Consider the following 16,035-nt stretch of genomic DNA (forward strand, 5'->3'; position numbering starts at 1 on the left):
GATATAAGCTTTTTCCGCAGCCTCACGTAGCAGCGCGTTTTCGGATTTGCTTTTCGGTTTCAATGCCCCGTACGATGGCTTTTACACGATACTCTCACACTAAAAGGGTTGCACTAACATCTGTACTAGTTTGATGGCATAATTCGCATAATAGTTAAGACAGAAAACTAATTTTCACACTTTTTCAAAAACGCGACGCAAGAAAAAAAACCACGAAAACTATAAAAAGAATTAAGCAAAGCATGAAGGAAAAGACTAAATAAACGGTGCTTTTGAGCTCTCTTTGCCTAGCATGACGCGTGGGTGGCGTGATTTCTCCCAATTGTCTCGCTCTCACTGCAAGTCTTTGCTTTGACTTAGCAAGAAAGCAGAGAGTGGCGGCTCAGATAGATAGAAAGGAATGTCTATATAAGGTAGGGGCCGCCCTCGCGATTTTTTTTGACATGCGGTTGGGGCCATCAATGCGAGGTTGCTTTCTAAAAGTACCTCACCTTTTCTGGCTTAATATTAGGCTAGGTAATAACATCTGCTTAAGAAAAGGCACCTGAATATGCGGAATATTGCGACAATGTGTATTCAGTTGACATAAATATGTAAAAAAATGCTTTCATAGAAGTGTTTTCAGAGCTCATTTCAAGAGTCTGAACAAATCTAAATGTTCTTACCTCAGAAAGCTCAGAAAAAATCCCCAATAAAAATTCAAATAAACTCTGCAAACCTTTAAACGAATAAGTACAAATATTCTCTGATTACATATTGGAATAAATAAACAAGAAAGCATATAATATCTCAATAGTGAATATCCAGATAGTCCCCTCTCCTATCTATTGATGAAGGGTATCCTCACTTGTCGCCGAAGCACAAAGAGCGTTCCGTTGGTCGCATAGTAGTTCCCGCACCTGACTCCCCTGACTCTTAATGCCTAATGGATTTGCGCTTTGATGTGCCAACTGTGAATACGTGTATCGCAATCCCAATGGTAGCACATCTCCATTCGGCCACGGGTACGGCTATATGGGCGGGCTTTGGCCTGGTTGTAAGTGGTTAAGTGTCTATATTAGAAGCCATCACCTGCAGTTTCCCATTTTTTTAGCACATTTTCCTGTAAAGGTGGCGACCATAAATTTTCCTCTAAATGGCCTTATGAGGGCGCTGGCAGCAGCGGCGGCGGCGGCCTTCGAGATGATCCTCTGTTTATGGCCTGGCCAAATGAAATGTGCGTATACATATGTATGTATGTATGTAAAAGTGGGTTTGTGCGGGAAGTGGTAAGTGGGCGTGGCTTGTGTTTGCCTTCAAAATTAAAATCCTGTCCATGGTTTCCGGAAAGTGTGTGGCGTGTCTGAGTGTGGGCCTGAAATTGAATTTCCTTCTTTTTCCGACTTGATTAGCATAAAATGTGGTACGTGTCGTGGTTTGAATGGAAATTCTCTCAGATGAGATGAAAATATAAGAGTATTTTTGTATGCAGGTGATTATGATGATGATGAGTCGTGGCCTCCCGTTAATAATCTCGAGGGCGCATTGAGTGCTTTTTCAAAGAATTCATATTTTTATTTTCGTTAAAATTGGAAATTTTTTCACTCACCACATTATTTATTAGTTTTTGTTTTTACTTGTTTTTGGAATCTCAATTTACTTTGGATTTCATTTTTCGTAATATCGTATTTTAAACAACATTTAAAAATTCGCTTGGTTTGTAAACAATTTTTGTTTTCCTCTCGTTTTCCACACAGATTACTTATACAAATGTTCCGTGTTGTCCTGCACACAACATTTCGTTAATTAGATTGTGTTTCAGTTTAATTCAATTTTTTTCCTTGTATGTACACACTATTTGTTTTTATTTTTGGGGGGTTTCTGCTGCCTGCCTGTGGTGGGTGATTTCTCTCAAAAGTTTTTTGTTTTTTTTTTTTTTTGGTTTTCGGTTTCTGTGTTTGATGGATCTTTTCAGAACTAAATTTAGTTATTTGCTAAGCAAATTAAATTTTAATATAATAAGTTTAGTGTCACACTGGTGTTGTTTAAACTACATTAATTCTATTGAAACAATATTGATTTTATGAGCTTTTTCAGCAGTTTCCTTTTGCTGCAGTTTCTCATATCCGTTTTCATTCGAATTTCTCTTAAATACTTTTTTTAGATTTAAATTTCTTCTTTAACTAGAATTTGTTTATGTTTTTTTTTCGACATTTGCTAATTTTTGTTTTTATTCTTTTAGGAAATCATTAAAGATTCTCTTAAACATGAACGATAAAACCTTTTTGAATACCTAAATCCAATTTAACCAACATTTTAGAATCGAAATTCAGACGTGAACTGAGGGGGAATAGTCTGGACTGATATTTAGATGTAACTATGGAAAAAGCCAAATTATAAGCATTCTTTTGACTAATAAAAACGTACCAAAGATCATAAACAGTTGGTATTTTTGAAACGGACATGGACGTGAACACAATGGAAACTCTTTCTATAGCATCTTCTTTTTTAGATTACAATATCTATCTTTAGACTAAATTCTTAGTTGGTTTAATTTCACATTCACTTATATTCAATATAGTTTGTTTTTCATTCACGTATTTTCTGCCAACTTATTCTACTTTCATTTACATCAGAAATCGGATCAAAGTTCGTTTGGTTTTGTTTTTCGTTCTAGAAGCACATGAAAAAACTATAAATATTGGACCAAAAATTACCATTGAACCTTATTTAAAGTCAAATATGTGTTCTACATCCTGTCGTTCTACTGGCGCTTATCCATCTCGTTAGTCCATAGCTGACAAATATTTACAGTAGGGATGTACTCCCAGTTCTGTCTGCTATCTCTGTTTGAGGAGCATCCATGAATAAATCAATTAACATTTATGGGTCGAAGAAGGAAAACGTAGCATACTATGCGCTGGATAACAGCGACTCCCAAAAATACTATTTACAAGGTCAACCACACAATCCACCAAGTTTGTGGGTTTTGTGTGCTGTGGTGTGGCAAGGACATTCATGTCGTCGCCATTTTGGTTTTTGGCCTGTCGTGGCCTTTTGTGTGCGCCTGTCGACACAGTTTTTACTTAACTTTTGTGTGTGTGCGCTGCGGTGCGGGAAAGTTCATTGAAACGATTGCAGTCAATGTGTCAGATAAACATTCCCAGAGACACTTTTCTGTGCTCTGTCAACCCCACCACCCGCTGAGCACTGTGCGCTGTGATAGTGAAAGGAGAGCATCCAATAAATGGAGCGTAAGAGTCAAGTGTGGAAATTTATAGTTTCGTCCAAAAGATTTACCAAATAAACACCTTGATGTGTCAGCCACAGCTGGAAAGAGAAGCGGAACACTCCTCGCTCTTGTGGCTACAGAAGTGGGTGTGGGGTGGTCACTCTATTCCTGCTTGGCTGCACACAAGTGGTCACATTTATATATGGACGATATGTTTGCTTTTGTAAGCGGTATGACGATGCCCATCGCAGTCTCTCTTCACTTGTCTGTTTGGCTTGGCATCACTAAATGGCTGGACCCGGACCACGGACCCGTACGACCCTGCTCGGACGTGCTGCACAGCGCACACATTCACACACAACTATCTCTGTGTCGGACAGAACATGCATGTATATCCCTGTCAATGACAGTTGTCAACATGACAGTTATAAGGACACTGATACAAATGTAACGGATGTTTGTCTTGGACGAAGACCAAAGCTGGGATATCCCTGGAGTTGAGCGAGCAAAGATTGATTAAAATTCTTGATAAATGAGACGGGTGGAAATGTAGGATTTACTACAAATACTGATGCAAAAACTACACAGAGCAGTTCTCTCCTAAGATGACATTTTTAAATGTTATGAAAGATGTAGGGATTTAGGGGGAGGGGAGGGGAGGCAGTGTTTTTGTTTGTTTGGAATTAAAATGTAAGTACTTATTCAGCTTAAAGAACATTTAACAGCGCTAACTGCTGTTCTGGTACGGTTGTACCCTCAATCAACTAACATTTGTTAACATTTTACAGCACTGTGCCACTGCGAATAGCGGTCAGTTCTTGTACATAAAAATTATAGTTTGAGCAGCATTTTGTGCAAACATTTTGTGAGTCACTAACCAGACTTTTCAAATAATATCCAAAAGATTCAGCTTAACAGAAGCTCAAGACTACTCCTTCAGTTTCCGGACCATTTTTGAGACTTTACTGGCTCGCGTTTACCAACACTGTCACTCGAACTTATTTTCTTATATTTAGCAGCACTCACTTAATTTTCTTCAGCAGCTCCTGGAGCTTAGTTTGAGCAGCTTTGAGCATAGTTTTAATGTGGGAAATCCCATCTAAGCGCAGACCATCAATGCGTGGGTCCCATGTAGATCCCGCCCATGCTATCGCCGCTGTCACCACCCACGCCGCCGCTGTCCTCTCCATCATCCTCCATCCCATCGATGATTCCCACCGAATCGCTGTTCCGCTTGCCGCACAGTCCATTGTTGGCTGCCGCCGCCTCGTACGTGTCGCTGTCTTCCACCAGACAACAGTCGCCGCAGTCATCGGTGGAGGAGTTCACGTCGTCACTGAGATCGTCCAGCAGCGTGACTTTGGGCGCTCGCAGTTCCTCGAGACAGCCTCCGCCGGGTTCCACTGAGATCTTGATGTTGCAGTTGGTCGAGGCGTGGCAGGCGGACATTGGCAGCGGCTGGTGGGCTTGTGGAATCGGCTGTTGAATCATCGTCGACTGTGGAGCTCCTGGCGGCGCATGAGAGGCCCGGTAGCTGAGATTCGGTGTGCGCTGACCCATGCTGGCCATGCCGGGTGGCATCTGGCTGTGGGTCATGCTAAGTGTGGGTGGCACACTCAGCACGGTGGTGCCCGTCTTCTGACCGTGCTGATGGGCGTGGCCGGTGTACATCAGCTGGTGGGTGTCCGAGACCAGATTGTGGGCAGTCAGCTGTAGTGGATGCTGATCCTTACGCTCTGCGGAGAGAGAGGAAAGGAATTTATGTGTCAGTTGGTTACAGTAACGAGCGTCTCAAGTACTGAGGATGCATGGAACGACGCGGCTGCGGACACGGAAACGGAAGTGCATTCGAGGACATGTCAGCGATTGCTTTATCGCGCCCCCTCCTCTCACGCACACACAATGTGCAGGCAGCTGTGAAGGCCTCAAGTGGCTGCAACGACGCTGCACTTACATTCTTCTGCTGCCCCAAGGGGCAACGGAGTTCCTATAGGGATACCCTGGATGAGGGTCTCTATTGTCTGTGTATTCCCTTTTCCGATTCGTTCATTCTCTTATCACAGAAACTTTCCCAGCGATCTGCAACAGCATACTCGGCCTCCCATTGTGCCAGCGCCTCTTTATACAATGGCTCTCAAACTATGTATGTGTGCGGCTTCGAAATGGGTTCAACTGCGTGAGCTTCACCTTTTACACTTTCCACTTGTCGTAGTCGCCCCTCCACAAGAGCTATCTGTCCACAAAACTTTTAACCGAAAAGGGGAAGGGAAACTGGAGTGGGGAATCATCATCAACTCACCGAGGGGTCCCAGAAGTTTCGGCTGGAGCGGTAGCATAAAGTCGTGGCCAGTCGTCGCCGCCCTGGGCTGCAGGCTCTGCACCGCCGGAACGCTCAGATAGTCCGCTGCAAGAATGGGAAAAGTCCAACCAAGGAAATGCGTTAGTGCCGGCGAAAACAATGTAGCCACGGCCCAAGTCAAGGCGAAAGTTTTCCCTCCCAAAGAAAAGACACCAAAAGAACACAAAAAGAACAAGTGGATTAGGGCGGAGGAAGAAGGAAAACCCCAAGTGAGGGAAATGCGGTGTCTAAATAACTTTAAAAAGGCACGCAGCTAAGATTTTTGTTTTGCTTCCTTTGGTTTAGCTTTTTTTTAACACAGTATTTCGATAAAAAGTTGTTGACAGGACACAAAAAAAAAAAAAAAACAGAAAAGAACCGAAGAGTGCAAAAGTGAAAAGTTGCGAAATCATTTTTAATATTTTTGGATAAATAAATATACATATATTTTTTCATTGGCATCAAAAGTCCAACAGAAAAGTTTCAACTTGTGATAATTGGAGGAGGAGAAAGGAAGAGGCAGACACAAGAATCGATTTACCAAAAACTTCAAGGCATAATTTAAGAGGGAACTACAAAAAAGTAAAGGTTTAAGAGCACTAACAAGAATTTTAGTACAATTTAACGAGATCTAAGTTAAATTTCAGACATTTAAGGAGGAATTAAAGTGTATTAAACTTGTAGAACGTGCTTAGAAAAAGCATTTTATAGTAGAAATTGTCGTAATAGACATGGTTATACTTATGGACATGAAACCTAAAATAATAAAGGAATAATCTTCAAACCAAACCTCTTATTTTACACCAAGACTTAAACTATTTAAAAAACCACAAGGCTCAATTTACATTGAAAATATTTGCCCCAAAATTTAGGCATCAATAATTTAGAGCTGTCTTAAAGTTCTGTGAGTTCTCTGCTATAGAATTTATTATGTAATTTATTTTAGAGCTTATATTTGCGCAATATAAACAAAAACCTTTGCCAACTTTATATCCCATAAAATATTACAAAACTCCTACAACTTTTCTTCAAAATTTACAATTCCTCAACTCAAGCAGTAATCCATCAGCAAATGCCATCATCTTTGCAGAGAGGAGAGGGGTACACTTTTGGCTATAGTGTGTCTGACATTTGTCAGTCTTTGAAGTGGTTTTCGCCCCTGCCAAGCAACTCTGAGGATTTCGCTGGGAAATGATTTACTTTTGCAGTAGATTTCTGAGCGAGTGCAACAATTTTAAATATTAAAATTAATTTGCGCGAACTCAACAGGGAAGTAGTATTCCACCGAGAGAGCGGTAAAATGATATCTTTGGGTGCGAGCAAAAAGTAAATAGTAATGGGGAAAAGGACAGCTAGCAGGCTAGGAATGAGGGGGAGGAATGTGTCTGTAGTTGGGTTTGTAGGTTTGGTTTTGGTTTTGCCTTGCGGATTCTTAACAGCTTTCTGCACCATCTACCCACACACTGGGCCAGTTTTAATTGAAATTCCTGACTGTTGCTGCCTCCGGGCCACGGGTGTGTTCACTTTTGCCCCACTGTGGCCATAAATTTGTGTTCACGCCTCTGGGCTCCTCTTGGCTTGTTCCTTACTGATTGTGTGTGTGTGTGCTTAATGACCACTAGAAGCCCCTGAAAGAAACCCTGCAGAAGCAGTGGCTGCCTGTCGGATGCCTCCTGCCTGCCTGCTAATGATTTAGTTGCTATTTTTGCATGCAAGAGTGGCAAAAGCCTGCAGCCGGAACACCTCCACATAATGCAAAGCAGCTCAGACTGTGACTCAAAAGAAGAGCTGGGGAGAGAGTGAGAGAGAGAGAAAGAGAGAACCGCATCCCCTGCCAAATGTCAGCGGCACCTGCACTTCCGGCTAACAGCGAAACGTCATTTTGCCACACGCCCGACCTTCCCACCGCCATTGTGGCGCCACAAAACGTGCCAAAGTGCACACCGGAAATGGGAGCAAGTTGTGTCTTTTAAGCGGCTTATAAAAGTTTCCTCTCCACGCAGCAGCGGAACAAAGAAAACACTTTATAATTACATTTTTCTGGGGAAATTTGTTAGGAATTTGTCAAGTCAAGGATTTCTTAGTGCTAAAATAGAGCAAAAGAAAACTAAGTGCCATGCAAATTTCGGCACCGAAAGTCAGTTTGGGAAGTTTAATTATAAAAGAGGCTGGCAAACAGGAGCCACTCTTAGTGTGTGCAATCTTTGGATTAAATATATCTTTGACTCCACTGCTTTACCGATTATTTCCTTCACATTTATACGTATACGTAGTCCGTCATTACATATTAATACATGGCCCCTTGGCCATGTCAAACTTTTAAACAATTTTCAGCTTAGCAACTTTCAACTTTCGACGGGCATGTTCCGTATTTTTCTTGCACTCTTCATAAGCTTGCAAGTGGCTCAAGAAATTAATCGCCTACAGAGCCGTAAAACTGCCTTCCGCTTGGCCTTTTTCTCCCATTTTTCTAGCCTGCTGAAGTTTTTCCTGAAAGAAATGAGTCCCGGGCATGGACTTGCACCCTTGAGCCTTTGTGGCGCTTTAATTAAAATGCACTTTATGCTGCACAAAAAATCTCCACACAGCCAGGTTTCAAAATTATATACTAAGTGGGGAGGTAGTATGTATTTTTCGACAGGTTTTTTGCCTGCAACGCTATGGGGTGTTAGATGATTTTCCAGTGCTTTTCCAGTGGACGGGTAGGCACGAGTCCAGCAAATGGATAAACTTTTTCAATTTGTTTTGACGATAAATGGAACTTTACTTCCATGTATGAGTGAGTGAGTACTTTTAGGGTGTGACTGTGTGTCCATTTTGAAATATGACATAAAAAGGATTTTCGGGAGTGCATAATAAAATTGCAATTAAAGTTAAATGCCTGAAAATAAAAAGGAGTTGAATTTTAGCCCCCCACGAAAAGCTTTTAATATGCAAATAAACGTAAAAAGTTTCGCTCATTTTTTTCGGGTAGGTTTGGGAGGTTCGTCCTCTCTTTTATTGACTGAAAGTCACAGTCAGAGTGACAAAGTTATGGCACTCGAGTAGAGTTTATAGCATGCGATAAATTTTAACAAGGCAAAAAGGGGGGGCATGCCCCACCCGACTAATTGTAGCAAGCACATAAAAAGTTCTTATGCAGACATTAAAAGGATATTTTCTTATTTTTCGCCTACGATTCTACACGTGCGGCATGCAACAGAGAGAGAGAGACAGAGAGAGAGAGAAACAAACAAGGGGAGAGCGAGAGCAAGACAGTTACAGATACAGAGAAAAAGTGTGACAAAGAGAGGGGTAGGGGCAGATGGGTAGAGCAAGAGAGAGAGAGACAGGACTACACTTACAACTGATGAACGAGGGACCAGCAGAGGCTGCAGCAGCAGCGGCGGCAGCGGCAACTGTGGCCACAGCTGCTGCCGAGGCGCCGGTAGGTGACGTCAGCGTCGCTGCATAGCCAGGAGCATGGGCATGGCCATGGCCATGGGCATGAGCATGGGCATGGCTGTGGGTGTTGTGGGTAGGCACTTGATAGGTCGTTGTCATCGCTGTAGCTGTCGTTGGTGCGGTTGTCGGTGTCGTCGTTGTCGCTGGCTGCGGCGGTGGCAGTTGCCTATGCGGATGTGGATGCGAATGCGGATGCGTATGCGGATGGTTCAGGCCAATGACATTGACGCCATTCACATTCACAGTGCCTGCCAGGTGGTTATGGTGGTGTTGGTGGGGGGTGGGTCAGCACGCACAAAGGACATAGATATACATAATACATAGACATAGAAATACATACATATATACGAGTACATACAACATGTAGGACGCACACACAATTAAATATATATGTTTTTAATATATATAATATACGATTTTACACGAATAATAATCATAATCCAACATCAAAGAACAAATGAAGTACTTAAAACAGCGAAAAAGCAGCCACATCAAAGTTGATTGGAAGGGAAAATTGAGTAGAACAGGGGTTGAATTTTCAATTTGCAATATTAGAACACAAAAACGACTCAAAAGAACACAAAGAAAGGCTTAAGGATGGATTATACTTAACATTTAATAAGAATTTACACAAAACCTAGTTCTGTATTTGTAGCCCCTTTTGAGTTACTTTGCTGGCTAATTCTTTGATATACGCTTTATGCTCATCTAAAACTAATCAATTCTGATACAATTTCTCATTTAAAATCTTCCCTTAGGGCTTTACGCTTTCCCATTCCATTTTCACTCTTCTCAAATTGTAAAATCCTTAAACCCCTCCATCCAGCACACTACTCTTTCATTAAATCACAAACTTTTCTTTGCAAACATAACAATATATTTCCTATGTTGAACAAACACCATAAATAACCGACACTAGATCTTCTGCCACAAAATCCAATCATTAATGGACTCAGCATCTTGCTCAGTCGTCTCGCCGACACGAGAGAGCATTAAACAAACCCAAAGAGAGATTATAAATCCTAGCAGGACAACAGATTTATAACCTTTCAGTAAATTTAGCAATTTCTTGAGAACGAGAATTTCCACTGCACAATTGCAGTGCAGGACGATGCAGGCGACTGCAGTGCAGGACGATGCATCCTGTTTCTTAGATGAGCGCATGATATATCAACTAAAGTACTGCTGCCCGGAGGCGCCACCACATCACATGTGTGCCTGACTGCCTGTCTCTGTCCTTGTCCCCTGAATCTGGCCCTCTAACTCCCCCTGTCCGGAATGCTTTTGAATAATCAGTAAAATGGAAATTTACCACATGGAAGGCCCCCAGGGGCGTCAGTAACAGGACTCTCCAGAGGGGGCAGGAGGGCAGAGGCCAGGTGGCGGTAGTAAATGCTAAATAACAGCTGACTGCTCACCCACTGAAGTATGCATAAATAATAAAATAATTAAACAAGAAATTTAATGAAATTAGTTTGGCCCCCAGTATCAACAGAGAGCAGTGTGTGGTGTATGGAGGGGAGCTGCAGTACAGCGGAGCTGTTGTAGTGAGCGTCTGTCTGTGTGTGTGTGTGTGTGTGTGTGTTCGTGTCTGCTCTAAACATCTGCAGGCCAAAAAAGCAAAAGGAAAGAAAGAAAAACATATTATAAAACTACCAAAATGATAGAGGGAGAGGCAGATAGTGGAATATGCAAAATAAATAGTCGTGCCTGCCGACCATGTGGTACCCATAACTTGTCCGAGTATCAATAAGTAATTTTAGTATTCAATGTAAGCTAATTCTTATGTGACTTGAAATTTAGGTAGATAATACCCAGATACATGACTGTACCAAACAACAGCATTTTTTTTCCAGCATTGTTGATGCCACAACATTTTTAAGATGGTATCATACAAGTTACTACCAGACAGACTTATGAAATATTATCTTTATATTTCCCTCCAGCAAGGGGTATCATTCCTTGTGTACTCACCAATTTTAGCACCACCGAATGCATCCTTGAACATGGGCGCTGGTGCCGCTGGATGGCCCGCAGCATGACCACCACCGCATACTTCCCCGCCGCCAGTCGGACCACCACCAGCGCCACCCACCATTCCTGGCACAGTGGGCGGCGTTTGCTTAATGGCGTTCGTCCGCCCGCGATGTGGAGCCGTGGGTTCTCGCTTCCTACGCGGCTGCTCCACGGGCAGGACACGACGCCGCTTCTTCGGCAGCTTGGAGCGGGCCTGTAAACAAACGGGAGAAGGGGGGGAGACGGGCAGAGTAAACAGTAATTCAAAGGTAGGCATCCTCTGTCCTGCTCACTCACCTGTGTGTGTGAATAGAACATGGAGAAGTTGCTAACGATAACAGGTACGGGTAGGGCGATGGTCAGAACACCAGCGAGGGCGCACAGAGCGCCCACAAACATGCCCGGATAGGTTTTGGGCGCCACATCGCCATAGCCGACGGTGGTCATGGTCACAATCGCCCACCACAGTCCCAATGGGATGCTCTTGAACTGGTTGTCCGGGTTGTCCTGTCAAAAGCCATCATCAAATACTCTCAAAGGAAACCTGTCACCTGCCAACCACTTACCTGCAACTTCTCCGCATAGTAGGCGAGACTCGCAAAGAACACAATGCCCAGCACGAGGAAGAAAACGAGCAGCGTTAGCTCCTTGGCAGAGGCCTTGAATGTGTGTATGAGAATGCGAAGTCCCGGCGAATGTCGCGTCAGTTTGAACAATCGCATTATCCGTACGATGGAGAAGGCCTCCAGCAGGCCCGTGTACTCGCCCATGCGCTGCATCACATCGGTGTAGAAGCTCAAAGTGGCCGTAAAGTCTATGATGTTCACGGGGGATTTAATGAACTGCCACAGATTGGGCGAGACCTAGGAAAGATGCAGTGTAAATTCTGTGTAGCTTCTCTTGCCAGGCAGCACTCACAATCAATCGAATGATGACCTCAATGAAGAACCACACATTGCACACCAATTCCACATAGAAGAACGCCTCATGGGGCTGGCCGTATGTCTCGATCCAACCATGCTGCCTGCGTCCATTGTTTCGCAGCAGCTGATCATCGATAAACTCATTTATGACACTGGCATTAAGGTCTCGTTTCAGACGCTGCCGCTGATTTCCCTTGATTGTAGCTATGGGCGTGGCCTGGCCAGCTGTGAAATTGCCGCTGCTGTAGCTCGTGTAGTTCGTGACACGAAAGGTGGGCCCAATGCTGCCGCTGGGCGGCGTAATGCTATGCTGATGATACTGATGCGTCGTCTGTGGCGGTGGTTCACCGAGCGGATCATGACCATGCGGATGGGAACCACTGTGTGCGCCATTGTGGGTGACGGGTAGATCCACACGGAAGCCGGGATGGGTCTTCAGGCAGAATGATATCACAGAAACAAATATAAAGAAAACCGACATGCCAGCAACGATCTAAAGGGACAGAAGAGAACGCCTACGGATTAGTTGTTGCCTTAGGTTTAGCTGTAGGGACTTACCTTCGCCCCTGTGGAACTTGAGGGCTCATCGAACATGGCCCAAATCTTGGGTTTCAGCCGTTGCCAGCAGTTAAGCTCGCCGTTGCTTAATGCCTCTTCAAAGCCAAATAAACGGGCTATCTGCTCCTCCGTGGGCTTCTCATTTTCAATATCTAGCTTATCTAATATGGCTAAGGTGTTCTATGGCAGGACATAACATTTATATGGTTAATTCTTTAAAGTTTAAAAGTTCTCCATCTGCAACTCACCTGCGTATCGCGATGTATGCTGTAGGTTGACCAACAGCAGGGCTCTACCTGATTCGAGTCGAGGCCCCAAAACTCCAGCTCCTCCTCGAATAAAGGGCCACACACATCGGTTGGATAGTGCAGTTTGCCAGTTCTGCCGAAGAGAGGGAATTTTGTGATAGAATTAAACCTTAATTATCCAGAGATTTTGTCTGCCACTTTCGTTTTAAATTCTGTTGCAATCTTCTATAATTTCTTGGCCTCACTGTACAGCAGATTGGGTCTACTGTTTGTACGAGTATCTCATTAGGTCAAAGCAATTAATACATCTCCTGCAGGGTCTCTCTTGTTTCGTCTGTAAACAAATTCATGGACTTTACCCGACATTCCGTTTAAGCCACATTTTCTCTTAGTCCTGTCTCCTTATTATTATGGCCAAAATGGCACGTCTGACATTGTGGCTACAAATTGCGGAGATGTGGCAACTGGCAGAAGTGTAGGGGCACTCGTATCCATTGCATATGCATGGCAGGTAAATGTGTGGATACTCGACATTCAGCTGCAGTTCCCAGCAGCCCCGTGGCATATTCATAATGCTGTTCCTGCTGCGACTGCTGTTGATTCTGCCTTGGCCATTGTTCCATTCGTGTGTGACCATCGTGTGGCACAGCTCTACTCTTGTCTCCGGCTACCCCTGCTCCTGCTGCATGTGCAACAATTTGTGTACCCTTTCAAAAGCGGTACAATACCTTCCACTACATCACATTGCTGCCAGCAAAACAAAGGACATCTACCGCTTCGGTGACCCTTTATTTCATTCTGCTGGTTTCTGTGTGCAAATTGCAGTAAATGGCTGCAAGGGCAACTTTCCGCAAAAAGGGCAGGCAGGGAAATGGAGATGGAAGCGAGGTCGGATGGACCTTCGTCCTTGTCTGCAGTTGTTGGCCAACTTGTAATGCCATATCAGCTGCTGGACAGCCACGAGAGCGACAACGGGGGAATGGGCGGTGCCAGTTGTTGCCTTGTTTTATTTTTGGATGATATCTTTACTCCATGTGTGTGTCCCTCCCATGCACAATGTGTGCATATCCTGAATGTCCCTTTTTTTGTGCGCAACTTTTTCGCTTTCGTGTTGGTTGGCAGCGCTTTTGTGCGCTTGTTAAAAATCATTTCGCTACAAGGAATTCTTTGGAAAAAATGTTATTAAAAAAAAAGACAACGAAGGAAAACTACATCCCCATCTGCTCTACCGCCACGACACACCTCCATGTCCAGTGGCGTGGTGACTGCCTGCGGACTTGCAAATTGCGGATTTCATGATGGGCAATCGAACCTGATCCTCCTCTTCGAGGTTCTGCCCATCCTGCCTCAAAAAATACATACTTTGACTTTTTGACATTTTGACAATGGCAGGAATATGTACATATGTATTTATATATTTTTTGGATCAAAATACCCTGCAATGGGATTGGAGGAGGAGGAAGGAATAATTGCTCCTGGGAATGAGCTTGTTTAAAGTGAAAATAAAATAATTTTTCACTTCATCATCCCCCCCCCAAAACTCTCGAAATGTACCTAGCTATCACCCATGCTGGGTATCCCTTAGTCGCACCATTTAAATACCTTTATCTTCTCATCCTGTACTTTTTAATCTCTCGAAGTGCGCTGCAGTCATTTTCAGCGAGGGATTTTCGCCATAATTCTTTTCCACGCTGTCTCCCATGGATCGGTAATTGGTTTCCACCATAAAAACCACTCGAAAATTCACGACGCAGTTCCAAAAAGCACTTCCACACACCATTACAATATTTTCCCATTTTCCCTGTGCCCAAAAACTAAAATTTTGGTCAGGTTTTATCTGCTGGCTTTTATCCTTTCATTTCATCAAGTGTCCAATTCAAAAGGTAAAGCATACGCAGGACCAGCCGACTGCCAGCGATACAACCACTACAATCAATATTTATAGCTGACCTTCCAAGTGACCCGTATGTCCCACTTGCCGCACCAACAGCCGCTGATCAGCCGTATATAAGGCGACTCTGCGCTTAAATGTGCATAAATAATGACCCATCGATTGGATGTCAACGCGCAGTTTGCTTTAATGGTGTGCAGGCAAACTGAAAAGCAATGGACAATGGCTTCCTTGGGAACTGCAGGAGCTCTGTGCTGTAGGAGGAACTGCAGGAAGTCTTTGCTGCAGCTGCAAGCTGTGAAAAATCATTATTTGTAATGTAAAATGTGCGGATTACTAGGCTGACAAAAGTAAGGAACAACTTTTAATGGACTTAAAACGGAACTCTGGGCAGAGTTTGCATTTTACTTTACTTTAAATTCTCTCAGTTTTCTCAATTCTCTCGTAACCGTCAGCATCATTGTCATCCAATCGATAAGTAATCGATAAAGAAACGCATATTATCGCACGTTTCTCCCATCTAATTTGTGCTGCATCGTCAATTCCACTCAGCTTTTATCAATATGAATGTGAAATCCTCCTCTAGCACACACACAGACACAAATTGTCTGTAGCTTTTGGTGCGTGCATAATTTGATTATACAACCCCTAGCCCCCCAGGGATAATGGAGATACGCAGGGGCCCTCTTGCCCCCCCTGAAGGACTCAGTTTCATATCCAATCAACCCTGGATGTTGCACCGTTTTTTGTTTTCTTTCTCCAGCTTTACCTCGTTTGACACCATTTTCGTGGGGCATGCGGGACTTTGTGGGGCTTTGTAGAGGGGTGCCTGGTTAATTGAGTTGGAAAACTGTTTGGCCACATACCCGTGAGCTATGGACGGAAAGGATGTGGCGGGGAACTGGGGACTGGTGCTGCTGTCCAATCAATGAAGATATAGCCAGGGGATGCTGCTGACAGCGTTGGATCTTCATTTGCAGCTGCACCAAAACCAGCAGGTGAAGATGGCCAGAAAACAAAGTTTCATTAATTTTAAACAACTTTAGTCATCGCGGGAGCGAAACGCAGCACAGACCACGAAGATAAATGAGCCCGCTAATGACCCAACCAGGAGCAAAAATGTTGTATCAACTTTTGCAGCACCAAAAAGTTGAGATTAATGTTGAGTTCTGCTATGGAAGAGGGAGGGTTTCGTTTTTGCAGCAATTTAAATATTAGTTTGTTTATTCATCTGGGAAACGCTGTATCTGTTGACTGCCATTAATCAGCTGGATAATCATGGCAGCAACAGAAATTGAAATGCCAAACATCCTGCCAGCTTAAACGATGTAATTACCATGCAGAGGACGGAGCTCTTCCACCCATTGCAGAGTCTTTGCACGTTTAAAGCACCTTTCACCGTCAGC

General features: G+C 43.6%; 1 protein-coding gene across 2 annotated transcripts in view; it reads right to left on the minus strand.

Annotated features, from left to right (window-relative positions):
* Positions 1-1,940: 1,940 nt before the first annotated feature.
* Positions 1,941-16,035, minus strand: part of LOC117588226 (potassium voltage-gated channel protein Shaw) — a 52,105-nt gene continuing 38,010 nt past the window's right edge. The window contains exons 4-12 of one of the 2 annotated variants that reach the window (XM_034279372.1): positions 12,739-12,871; positions 12,491-12,670; positions 11,928-12,425; positions 11,576-11,872; positions 11,307-11,516; positions 10,968-11,223; positions 8,894-9,241; positions 5,511-5,615; positions 1,941-4,947 (exon numbers count right to left, since the gene is read on the minus strand). In XM_034279372.1, coding sequence (XP_034135263.1) covers positions 4,325-4,947; positions 5,511-5,615; positions 8,894-9,241; positions 10,968-11,223; positions 11,307-11,516; positions 11,576-11,872; positions 11,928-12,425; positions 12,491-12,670; positions 12,739-12,871 — 2,650 coding nt within the window. In that variant the 3' untranslated portion in view covers positions 1,941-4,324. The remainder of the gene's footprint in view (positions 4,948-5,510; positions 5,616-8,893; positions 9,242-10,967; positions 11,224-11,306; positions 11,517-11,575; positions 11,873-11,927; positions 12,426-12,490; positions 12,671-12,738; positions 12,872-16,035) is intronic. The other variant, XM_034279371.1, reaches the window with a different exon arrangement.

Source organism: Drosophila guanche, unplaced genomic scaffold (genome assembly GCF_900245975.1).
Source record: "Drosophila guanche unplaced genomic scaffold, DGUA_6, whole genome shotgun sequence".
Classification (NCBI taxonomy): Eukaryota; Metazoa; Arthropoda; class Insecta; order Diptera; family Drosophilidae; genus Drosophila; species Drosophila guanche.